At 41.2% G+C, this 13349-nt stretch overlaps 1 protein-coding gene across 1 annotated transcript in view; it reads right to left on the reverse strand.

The window, feature by feature from the left end:
• Positions 1-1895: 1895 nt before the first annotated feature.
• Positions 1896-13349, reverse strand: part of BACE2 (beta-secretase 2) — a 61560-nt gene continuing 50106 nt past the window's right edge. Inside the window, exons 8-9 of the mRNA XM_038760133.1 lie at positions 11289-11457; positions 1896-4101 (exon numbers count right to left, since the gene is read on the reverse strand). Of these exons, the coding sequence (XP_038616061.1) occupies positions 3848-4101; positions 11289-11457 (423 nt within the window). The 3' untranslated portion in view covers positions 1896-3847. The remainder of the gene's footprint in view (positions 4102-11288; positions 11458-13349) is intronic.

Genomic DNA, 13349 nt, shown 5'->3' on the forward strand with positions numbered 1-13349 from the left:
CAATTCATACCCCCAGGAAAACTGCTTGGCACAGAATAAGCGCTAAATATCACAAACGACTAAGTTTGTTCATGGGATGGTCAAAATACTTGATAGGCAACTCAGAGACAAGATCTTTAAAGGACCATAATAAGTTCCAGGTCAGGGAATTTTGTTGGTATGGGGGATCTATGATTTTTTTTGGCAAAAATCAGAAATTTTCATGCTATGTTGTTTAACATGCCTACTAATCTCTGTTATATTGTACTTTCCCAAACATTTAGTACAGTGCTCTGTACCCAGAAAGCACTCAATAAATATGATTGAACTTGTTTCTTCTGAGCTTTCACTGACTTAGATTTTCTCCTGAAAAATCCTACAATCCATTCTAAGTTCATCTGAAAAAGAAAACACACAGTGGGTTCTCTCCCAATTTCTTGATTTCCACTACTAAGGATAAAACATCCATTAAATGAAACTATTGCTTCTTCTGGATAAGACCCCCCCTCCAAAGCAAAGAAAGTACCAATCTAGGATTTATCATCAAAGGCAGTAAGGTGTACAAGAACAAAATGCTGAACTCAAAAAGAATTTAGATCTTGGAATTAACATTCATTAAACAAGTGCAACATAGTATGAAAATGAAAAGTGTAATTCAGACAATTAAGTCCAATTTCCATTACAGCCTAGAATTAACGTGCTTCTGTTACCCTACAAATGGTCCTGAATAACAACAAAAATATGATTTCTTATTAGGTTTCCCATTACCAAAGCCCGGGCCAGCTTCACTCTTGGGTAGAAACAGGCTGTGGCATCTCAAAACAGGTGGAGTTCTTGAAAATGACTATGCAGCATTGTTTGTAGAGGAATACAACTTGCCCACATTCCCTTATGAAGTCATACCTCTTGGATGCTAGATTGTTTGCCACAGTCAAAAGACAAATTGGAATGAAGAACTACTATTTCTACAAATGAGTTTGACACTTGTGCTTTTCTTACTTTCCAGTCCCCAAAATAAGTTCCCAGAATATATTTTTTTAAAAGCACTCTTAAAAAACTATTGTAGCAGAAAAAGCATTCCTCTCTCCTAAGAAAGTTTATAAAATTGTAACCAACAAGATCTCTGAAGAAAAATAATTCACGTGAGCATTTTCTCATGAATGCATTGCAAGGTAAAAAACAAAACTCTGGACTGTTTGCCAAAGCGACACAACCTGAAAATCTGCCATGCTGAATATCAATTTATAAACTTAGATTAAGTTGGAGTTACCAGTGGGAAGCACTGACAGCATTTCTGTTGCCAGCTGAATTTCTGGTGCAGGTGTATGCCAGGGAAAATATATCCTGTGCATTATCAGTTTCATTTTTATTATTTTATGATTGCTTATGTAATTCAAGTGTTTCTATGAAAAGGTCACTTCCATTGATGCTCAAATGGAAAAGTAAACTAACAGTTACGAAATAGTGCGCTAAAGCAACTTCTTTGAAATACAATTCAGTGACATAACTTATTAGAAAATGCACTGTGTGCTAAGCCTGCTAATTGGTCACAAATGGATTTTTCTTCCTTCACTTATCCAATGACATAGTAAATATAGAATAAGGCAATTCAGCTGAATAGGCAGTAACGCTAATCAAAATCCACCTGTAATTTTCTCATTCTATTTCAAGCGTTTATGAGCTTCAGAGCAAGGGAAAAAAGGACACTTTTTGCCCTTTTCCTTCTCTTCTGTTATGGGCTCCTGGTTTGGGCTCTATGTGAAGGATTTCAAAATAATGTAATTTAAAAGCCAGTGGAACAAAAAAAAGGACAAATGTAGCAAATGAGTCTCCTTCCCTAATGCTGTTCCCGATTCTGAAATTTGATAGACAACTAAGTCAATCCAGAAACCTGGATAATGTAAAGTAAAAATAACACTTTAGCCCTCCTTCCCTTCTCTTTATTTCTCTTTAACACACACATGGTCTTGCTCTCTTTTTCACTGGCTCAAAAAAATCTTAAGCTATTACATGGTGGAAAACTGCCCTTTTTTCCCCATGTTCCAACCAGTACAAGCTCCTGTCTAAATCCCAACTTTCCAAAGCACAACAGCAACAATCAGGCAACTCCTGAATCAGATTCCATTAGAAAGCATTAGGCTGAATTGGTCTTCCATTAGTCACCTCTGTAAAGGACTCCCTCAAGCCAGCGGAGGTTGCATGTACAGACGACATACCTGAAGGGGATAAATTCAGCCCTTTTTAAAGGCCAAAGGAACTTGAGCCAGAGGAAATACTCAAGCCCTGGAGCCTTTTAGGATTATTTTTATTATGTGTTCAGTCCACCCAGACATCGAAGCCACATTACACTGTGCTGAACAGAGTGGGCCAAGCATTGTGGCATATAGAAAAATAAACATTTCACTGCCTCTCTTGAGCCAGGTCTTTTAATGCAGGCTGTCTGACGGCTATATTAATTTCTAGGTAGGAAAAAGGCAAAAGAAGGAACAAGGCGGGGATATTTTTTGAACTAATTTTACGCTGCTTCAAGGGAAGTGGTCTTACCTCTGAAAGCCTAGACCCACTCACTGTGCTCCATCCATCACCCTGGATTTTCCCCAACAGAAATACTCACCCATGTTGTATCAGCCTTGAAGGCAATTTGGCTTGGCAAATGGATTCAGAATTGGTGGGTCTGAGCCTTGCTAAGGAAGACATGCTCTCAGAGTTAAGGGACTGAATGAAGCAGCCATTTCCCTTTCCAATCCGTCACCTTCATGTCACAAACACCTGCGGTTCCACCTGGAATCCAGGTATAGTTTGAAGGCGGTGACCGAAAAAGTTACCACTCCCTGAGTGACATTGCCAAATGGGCTGATTTAGCTCCAACCTTCTGCAGTTCAGGTGACATAGAAAGGGAATCACCTAGCGAACAAAAGCAGTTGAAAGAGAGGAGTTTCTTTGCCAACAGCAGGTCTCCCAAAGATTGGATTATGGGCAGAACTACTCTGAACAGGCATGGGTGGGAATCAGCACCTGTGTCTGTTGGTAAGGAATCTTTCTAGCATCAGACGCAGTGCCAGGGTCAGGCTATTATAACCCACTCTGGAATGGCACCCTTGTGGAAGTCTCAAAGGAGGTAGCTGTGTAGTGTTAAACAGGAAATAACCAAGAGTCACAGTTGTTTCCCTCCATTTTTAATCGAGAGTTAATTGGCTTGGGAGTTGGAAGGGAAATGCCAACTTCATCTTCATATTAAGCACCCAGATGCTGGCAAGGCCTCTTGTGATGCTCTTCAAGAAGGGGTCAGGTCCCAGCCGCTGGAGAGAGAAGGACTGAGCACAGTCCTCTTGAAAACCCAATTTCCTCTCAGAAGAGAGCAGGGCCACTGGGCCTGGCTTTCTCTTCCTGCTACAGAAGATCCACCATCTTGTGCCTTTCAGAGATGTGTTGAAGATCGAAGGAAACCCAATTAAATGGGATCAATATAAAAACTCCTGCTCTGCCCTGGAAGCTGAAGTTTGAACGGAGTAAGAATCCGCCAATACTCGTTTGTGAAGGATTCTGGTGAGTGGGGAAGACCTTGTGCAATGAATGCAGGACCAACAGCAGTAGTCAGGGACTTGGCATAGAATGGTACTGTTAAACCAATCACGCAGGCTCTCAAGTTTGATTCTAACACTTTGGCTCATAATCAAAGTTTTTTTTTGAGGGGTGGGAGAAAAATCTATAAAATAAAGGTACAGTGAATCTGGAGGATATCCAACAGCGGAACAGTGATTTAAGACTAATGTATAAAGAAAGAGGCTTTGGCTTTCAGCCCTTGTTTGCGTACTTGAACTTGGGCTCACGGTGGAGTTTAAGGTTCCTTAGGCTCTGCTCTAGGTCTTCATTTCCAGCGGTGCCGAACTAAAGAGGATTCGTCGTTGACGGTATCGGGGTCTCGAGGACGGTGTTGACATCGGTGCGGAAGCAGCAGCAGAATGATCAAAACAAGGAGGATGATTCCACAGATGCTCATGAGAGTGTAGGAGACAATCCATAAAATGGGCTCATTGAAAGGCAATGTGGTAACACAGTTACTGGCTACATCATCTGTTGGGAAAGGTCCCGAAATCTCTGATACTGGAGAACCAGCAACTTCTGGGGAGATTGAAAAAATAGATTAAATGAGATGTCAGTCACTTTGGGAGCAAGAAAGGGTTGGCAGATGATCAGGAACACGAATTTCAGAGTCAGAACTTTGGCAGTGCCAAGTGGTTTAGAGTCCCCCAGCACAGCCTTAATCCATCAATCGATTGTATTTATTGGAGGTTGACTGTGTGCGAAGCACTGCACAAGTACTTGGGAGAATGTAACAGATCTATTCTTTGACACTTGGGCTATTCCCTTTGCAGGGAGCAGTCTAGAAAGTTCCTGAATATTCCTTTCTTAATGATATGGCATAGGCATCAATGGACAGTAGTTTTAAACTAGCAGCCAGAGTCAAATTATGGCTACAATTCATGACAATGCTGTCACGATCAGCGGCGAGTCAAATTGTGACAAGTAGACCCAATAAAATGTATTCGACCGAAACAATCTCCCATAATTGTGTTCAGAAATATTCGGAAAGTCTTTCGGTTCCTTATATTTAGCTTCGAATACTTACGTGTTGAAGGAAAAATATTCATTTGCATTAATTATGGACAGTGTATCCCAATAAACTTTCCCTAGCTCTAAGATATAGGCACAGATAGCCGTTAGGAGTCTTTGGGGTTCTAGATGTGAATGTGTTCTAAGCTGGTAACACGGGGTCAATCAATCAATGGCATTTATTGAGCACTTACTATGTGCAGAGCACTCAACTACGCGCTTGGGAGAGCATGATATCTGCCCCCACGGAGTTTCAGACCAGAAGGGGACGTGGACATTAAAGTAAATTACAGATGGATATGAGCACAAGTGCTGTGGGGCTGGGGCAGAAGTGAACATTGAAATGCTTAAGAGTTTCAACTATGTCCCATTTTGAATAGGACTTCAGTGCTGATGTTACCAGACTAGGTCTGTTGCATTTCCGGAACCCCAAAGTCACATAATTTGCTTGGCTGATACTCTAGCCTTTTAGACTGTGAGCCCACTGTTGGGTAGGGACTGTCTCTATATGTTGCCAACTTGTACTTCCCAAGCGCTTAGTACAGTGCTCTGCACACAGTAAGCACTCAATACGGTTGATTGATTGATTGATACTCTAGCAAGTGTAAATGACATCTGAGTAAGAGCACCTGATAGGTTTATTTGTGCCCAACTTCATTAGCACTTGGGAGAAACAACCTCGTAACACTATGATTCTGATGACTAGAATGTTCAGGTCATTTCTAGGTGTCTGGAAACTCGGTCGTTTTCCCTAGATTAGACCCAGAGTCAAATCTAGGCAAGTCCATGGGACCAAAGTGACAGGAAGACCAAGTCCTGGAGGTGCCTGGTTGCCACAGACCTGGTCTCCAGCTGGGGGGTGGTGGAAGGAAAGCTGGGCTGGCTCATTAAAGCCCACCCAGATCTTCTGTTCTTCAGGAGATCTAGAAGTTTGAACATTATCTACAAGGTGGGGTTACATTGTCTTCCAAGACCATATCTCCCTACTTTGCTTGCGCTGAAGTGGTTTAAATGCACCTATCAAGAGATAGGAAGAGGAGGGGGAAAAGGATTCTTGAAACATTAACTTTGATGGGTGAGGTCAAGCTAGGGTCACTGGGTAGTAACTTTTAACATTGCAAACCATCTTAAGCCTTTACCATTGTACTCTGTCACAATCTTTCCCAAACCCACTCCATCTCCATTTCTGCCTCCCTGCCACCTTCTATCAATCCCCATATATTTTCTTGCTCCCCTCTACCACTCAACACAGGCTCAGAAAATGCAAGTCTCTGCCTGTAGCAAACAGGGAAAGCCACGTGACCTAGTGGCTAGAGCATGGGCTTGGGAGACAGAAAGGTCTGGGTTCTTCTAGATCCGGCTCTGCCACCTGTCTGCTGTGTGACGTTGGGCAAATCACTTCATTTCTCTGTGCCTAAATGACCTCATCGGTAAAATGGAGATTAAGACTGCGAGCCCCAAGTGGGACCGTGGATTGGGTCCAAACTGATTATTTTAATCAGTTTAAGTTTAGTGCCTGGCACATAGTAAGTGCTTCACAAATACCAGAAAAAAAATACTTGCCATGAAAACGAAGCAAAAAGTCAACAGGAAGGAGTCAAGGAGGAAATTAAATTTCATTCCAAGCTACTGTATGCTTCCCATTAGGCTCTGATCCAACTTGTACTTCCCAAGCACTTAGTACAGTGCTCTGCACACAGTAAGCGCTCAATAAATACGATTGATTGACTGATTGACCCCTTTTAGGCCCTTGGAATGTGTGTCGATATTCTTCTCGTGGCTGTCTGACCGGTAGTAGTCAATGACCAGTGATAGTGACTGACCGGTGCTCAAAGAATTAAGAGGACGCCTGTCGTCTTGGGGGCTCACTCAGATATACTTTAGACCTTGTACATTTAATCATTTTTTTTAAATAAACAACTCTTCTGTAGCCAGGAATTGGCCATTTTACTTATTCAAGATAATGCCTTAAGTTCCTCTTTTTATGGTTTTGGGGATGAGATGTATGTTTGGCTGAATTTAGCAAATCACAAAGGAATCATTCAATCAATTATTGAGGGCCTACTGTGGGCAGAGCACTGTACTAAGCATTTGGGAGAGTACTATAAAATAACTAGACACAATCCCTGCCCTCAAGGAGCTTACCAACTGAAGGGCTTAAAGAGTATGTGTTTAGTAAATACCATAAAAATATAATCTAATTCCAGGACTTGTAAATATATTTATGCTGCCTCTTCCATCAGAGTGTAACCTCCTTTTGGCGAGGAAACACGTTTTATTTTCCTGTTACACTTTTCCACGCATTCAGTACAGTGCATTTTATCCACTGCGCACTCGATAAATGCCACAACTATCGAGGAGTCTATGCCTATGGAACTAATGGATTGAACTGGGGACCAAATTATAAATTCCCAAGTGGACAATTTCTTTCCAAGCTGCGGGCAAGTCAGGATCTCCACTCGGATATTTGGGTGGGCGCTAGTGGAAGGTGAGAAACCAACCCCAATTTTTAAATAGGATTTAAATGCTCATTTAATTTTTCTTGGTATCACCTGGGAAACCCAATCTGCATGAATGTGAGTTACACCTATAATAAAATTAAATGCTATTTGCTCCAAAGTTTCGTCAAAGTAAATTCTACGGGGTTTTTTTGTTTTTTTTTTTTTTAGAAAAACTCACATGTGAACATTTCACATAACAGGCCTAGAGTGGAAAGCTGTGAAACACATTCAAGGATGCTTGCCAATAAACGGTTTCCAATAACCATCCATATAATTAATATGCAATTATTATGCCCCTTTGTCATTAAGGAAGAGCAATAAAAAGATATTACCATAGTAATGGAAATTCTTATATTTTGAGAATGTTTTTTTTTTTTTATCAGCAGCAAAAATTGCAGAACGTGATAGTAGGTCTATTTATATCGGTGAGAAAACTAGTCTCTTGGAGTCTTATTGACTCTTTCAGCCAGGAGTAGAATTTAGGCTTTGAAGAAATAACTTACTAGATAGATGGCGGCCAGTGTCTGGGGAGAATTAATACAAGGCACCAGAGTTAACAGTCACCTCCGATTCATTCGTGAGACCAGGCTAAAAAGTGTTCAGAGACTTAAAGCTGCAGATTGCTCAATATTTATTTCAAAAACAAAACCAAGGAAGCCTACGTTGATATTTTGGGAATAGCATCAGTTCATATTCAATATGTACTCTGGGTTCAGTGGCTTCATCTAAATAGAACACAGGGTATTTTTAAGTTGTTACTAACAATACAGACTCCTTGGCCAGAGATAATGGAAATTTATTTCCCGAATTGCATTTTCACTCCCTCCCCCTGGTCCCTCCCCCTCCCGCCCCACTTAAGGGAGTATTTTTAACTTTACAAAACTGTGCAGTACTATTAGAAAAGCACTGGTTCCATGTTTAAATAAGCACCTATTTTAGGTTTTCTTTAAAGGTTTAAAATCCCCAAATAAATGTCATGATTTCTTCCACTAAAAGAATGCTCTTTATCTTTAAAAGAACATTTATTTCAGCCACTTTTATATTTTAACACCCAAAACAGCATGCGACATTTCTATACCCAAATTACTTATAGCTCACCACATTTTACCTCTCTTCTTACCCATGACTCACAGTGGAAAGAGCACGGGTTTGGGAGTCAGAAGACCTAGGTTCCTAAAACCCAGCTCTGCCTCTTGCGTACTGTGTGACCGGATGCAAGGAACAACTTCTTTGTGTTTCAGTTTCCTCATCTGTAAAATGGGGGTTCAACGCTGTTCTCCTTCCGCCTTAGACCATGAGCCCCTTGTGGGACCCGAATGGTTTCCGACCCGTTTATCTAGCATCCACCCCAGTCCTTATTACTATGCTGGACGCATAATAAGTGCTTAAAAAAACACCACAATAATTATTTATCTCCCCACTTTTTCCAACATACTTAGTATCATCTGAAAACTGAATAATCTGCCTACATTCTAGTTCATCTACTTTGTACCCACAGATCCCAGAATACAGCAGGTTGCCACTCCATTTCCAAAAGTGTTACCGCTTTGTTCAACACTTTGGCTCCTTAATATAAGGTTCCAAGGAACCAGAGAGAAAATTACCTTCTCATCTCATTTCTTGTGATTTAAGGGGAAAAGTGACTGGGCAGCATTTCTCATTGCATGGCTATGCACGAGGGCATATGGTGTGTATCGAAAGTGGTCTAAAAATTTTTAAATAAAAAAGGTAATACTTGTTTTTTTATATTCGTGTTTGTAGACACTTAAAAAATACTCTTAACAGTTCTCAAAGCCCTAAGTTTAGTACCAACATGGAGTACGTTTATCCATAGTGCATTTCCTTTTCTCTATTAGCATTATTAATATCCATTTACAAATGATGACTAATATCCCACAGAGCCACCTGGCCAGTGGCAAAAGCCCAGGACTGCGAATCAGGAGCCCTCAGTTCTAATCCCAGGTTTGTCACCTGTCTACTTTGTGGTGACTATGGGCAGGTCATTTAACTTCTCTGTGCCTGTTTCCTCATATGCTAAATGGAGATTCAATACCTGTTCTCCCTTCCAGTTAGACTCTGAGTCTCGTGAGAGATGGAGCTATGTCTGATCCCACTGTATTTTATATATATATATATATACATATAGATAGATATATATATCTATATATATACGCACACACACACACACACACATGCATACATACACACATGCACACACACACATATATGCATATGCACATATATATGTGCACACACACATGTGTGCATACACACATATATGTGCACACACACACATATATATATGTGCACACACACATATATATGCATACACACATATATATGCATACACACATATATATGCATACACACACATATATATGTGCATACACACACATATATATGTGCATACACACACACATATATATGCATACACACACATATATATGCATACACACACATATATATGCATACACACACATATATATGCATACACACATATATATGCATACACACATATATATGCATGCACACATATATATATGCATACACACACATGTATATATGCATACACACATATATACATGCATACACATATACATGCATACACACATATATATGCATACACACATATATATGCATACACACATATATGCATTCACACACATACACACATGCATACACACATATACACACATACACATGCATATATATACACACATACATATACACACATATATGCACACACACATATGTGTGCACACACATATATGCACACACATGTACACACATATATGTACACACATATATGTGTACACACACATATATGTATACACACATATATGTATACACATATATGTATACACACATATACGTATACACACACATATGTATACACACACATATGTATACACACACTCACTCAAGTGCTTGGCCCAAAGTAAACCCTTAACAAATACAACAATTATTATTAGTAGAATGATAAGTGATACCCATAAGAGCTATTTCAGTCAAATTTTTATGTACTCTATGAAAGCAGACATTTAGGACTTCCTTTCCAAAAAATTCCTAGATCTGGGCATCCAACCAAGTGAGTGCAGCTTTGTCTCAGTGCACAGAGGCCTGTTTTCTGGTATGCGACATGCAGGTAGTAGGCATTAACGGTCTTTAAACTGGATTTTTGACCCTGTGGTCTAAGATTTCCATCACACGAAAAAGGCTGGCTGAGATGTTTTGCAAATGATTGAGATCTGTTTCTGAGAAGTACTTATTTCCAAGTCAATGAATTTACTTGAAATATTCTTGTAATACACCAGCGTGGTCTGGTGGAAAGAGCACAGGACTGGGAAACGGGAAACCCAGGTTCTAATCCCAGCTCTGACCCTAACGTGCTGTGCAACCCTGGGCAAGGCACTGGACCCTCTCTGGCCCTCAGTTTTCCCATAAGCCAAATGGGGGTGATAATCCCTGCCTCTTCTTACCTCCTAGGGTTGTTCTGAGGATAAAATGAAATATCTGACCTGATGTGAGAGCACTCTGGAAAACTTACAGCGCTAAACGAAGTATTCCTTTTCTTCTCCTTACTATTCATTCATTCTTTCATTCAATCGTATTTATTGAGCGCTTACTGTGTGCAGAGCACTGTACTAAGCGCTTGGGACGTACAAGTTGGCAACATATAGAGACGGTCCCTACCCAACAGTGGGCTCACAGTCTAGATATTTACTGAGTGCTTACTCTGTGCAGTGCACTGTACTAAGCACTTGGGAAAATACAACTATAAACACATTCCCTGCCCACAACAAATACAGTCTGGAGGGGGACACAGACATTAATATAAATAAATCAATTACAAACCAATTAGGGGATCTTGAGCAGCTGCAACTTTGCCCCACGGGAAAACTTTACAGGGGCTTTACAAGTCAGGGTAGCGCAGAATTAAAACGACCAATCAATGGTATTTATTGAGCGCTTACTGTGGGTAGAAGACTGTACAGAGCACTTGGAAGAATACAAGAGTTGGTAGACGCGATCACTGCCCACAGAGTGAAAACCATTGAGGTTTTGGGGAGCTAGGCCTGCCGCCTCCTCTCCCAGTTTTTATTCATTATTTATTCATTTATTCATTATACTATTATCATGCTCAGGGAAGGTTTAAAGAAATTCCAGACAGATGTCAAGGCAGACGTCACTTACCGGCACAAAGACTCACTGCAAAGCCCACCCTCTTCTGAGCTCTGTCAAATACCACGTAGAACCCTTCCATCACCGTAGCACCAATAACCAGAGCGTTTGTGGAAGACGAAATGCCAAATCGGTAACATTCATAATTCGAAGCAACACCCATCATGGGCTGAATATAAAGCTGGCGATTTAAACAGAAAAGAAAGGCACGAAAACCATTAGACAACTTCCGCAAACAGGACAATGCGTGTTTCTGTCTAAGTACTGAATGAATAATAAATGGCTGTCAGCAAAATGTATTCATTCCGAGTTCCGAAAAGACAATGTATTGCCTCATCTGACTTCTCAAAGCATAGTGGGATTGTTTAAACTGGAATAAGATGGGTGGGTCCACCCTGGGTGGGGTTTTAGGCAAGCACGAAACCAGAGGAACAAGTCATATCTATTACACCATTTCAAGTCTAAAAGTCTAGGATTAGTGAAGATTGAGTCCTAATTTTTGCAACCGGGGACTGAATGACCTCAAAAGAGTCCGAAGAGTCTGAAGGATGGGAACAGAGACGAGCTGAGGATGCCACTACTGCGTCTTCTAACTATTGAAGAGATGGCTTAGCGGATATAGCACAGTCCTGGGTGTCAGAAGGACCTGGTGTTCTCATCCCGGCTCTGCCACATGTCTACTGTGTGACTTTGGGCAAGTCGCTTCACTTCTCGGGGTCGAGGTTACCTCATCTGGAAAATGCGGATTAAGATCCTGAGCCCAGTGTGGGACAGGGACTGTGTCCAACCCAATTACCTTGTATCTACCTCATCGCTTAGTACAGCGCCTGGCACGTAGTAAATGCATAACAAATACCACGATTATCATTATTATTACTATTAGGGGGAGACAGCACAATGCAGCAAAAGTAAATGCTTAACAAATACCACGATTATCATTATTATTACTATTAGGGGGAGACAAAAACAATGCAGCATCACCATCCGGTTTCTGATGGCTGCCCTGCTGGAGCAAATGCCAGAATGGGTGGTGATGATAATAACGACGATGATAATAACATTTGTGGTGTTTGCTAAGCACTTATTCTAAGTTTTATGTGCTTTGCACACAGAACAGTGCTGTGCACACAGTAAGCGCTTAAGAAATGCTATCATTATTTATTATTTATTACTTATAGTGTACCAAGCACGGGGGAAGATGATCAGATTGGACAAAGTCCCTGTCCCACACGAAGCACACAGTCTAAGAGGGAGAGAGAACAGGTATTTGATACCCATTTTACAGAGGAAGAAATAGAGACAAAGAGAAGTCAAATGACTTGAGCAAGGTCTCACACAGCAGGCAAGTGACAGAGCCAAGATTAGGATCCAGGTCTCCTGACTCTCAGTCTAGTGTTCTTGCCACTAGGCCACGTTTCTTCCCTCCAACATCACTGAACTTTCTTCCCTCCATCATCACTGAACTCTCTGACATCAATCAATCAATCAATCGTATTTATTGAGCGCTTACTGTGTGCAGAGCACTGTACTAAGTGCTTGGGAAGTCCAAGCTGGCAACATATAGAGACGGTCCCTACCCAACACAGGCTCACAGACTAGAAGGGGGAGACAGAGAACAAAACCAAACATACTAACAAAATAAAATAGAATAGATAGGTACAAGTAAAATAAATAAATGACTGAATCCCACCAATTCAGCTCATTGTGGGCAGGGAATGTGTCTACCAGCTGTTATAGTGTACTCTCCCAAGCACTTAGTACAGTGCACCGCACACAGTAAGTGCTCAACACGACTGACTGATTCATTTGAGAGTTCTCAAGGTGTCTGGGGTGGCCCTGGGTGGTCTGGGGGCACAAGCTCCAAGCAGCAGACTCATTGGGAGTTTCAGATGAAGCACGGCTGCGGGGTCATTAGCCCTCAGTCCCCGGACACTGGGAGAGGAGAGGGATGGGGAGCTGGAAGCGCTTAGTACGGTGCTCTGCACACAGTAAGCGCTCAATAAATACGATTGATTGATTGATTGATTGGAATGACTCCAGAATTTCCCTGGACTTCTGTTCCCCCCCGCCCCG

This window comes from Tachyglossus aculeatus, chromosome 18, assembly GCF_015852505.1.
Source record: "Tachyglossus aculeatus isolate mTacAcu1 chromosome 18, mTacAcu1.pri, whole genome shotgun sequence".
In the NCBI taxonomy this organism is placed as follows: Eukaryota; Metazoa; Chordata; class Mammalia; order Monotremata; family Tachyglossidae; genus Tachyglossus; species Tachyglossus aculeatus.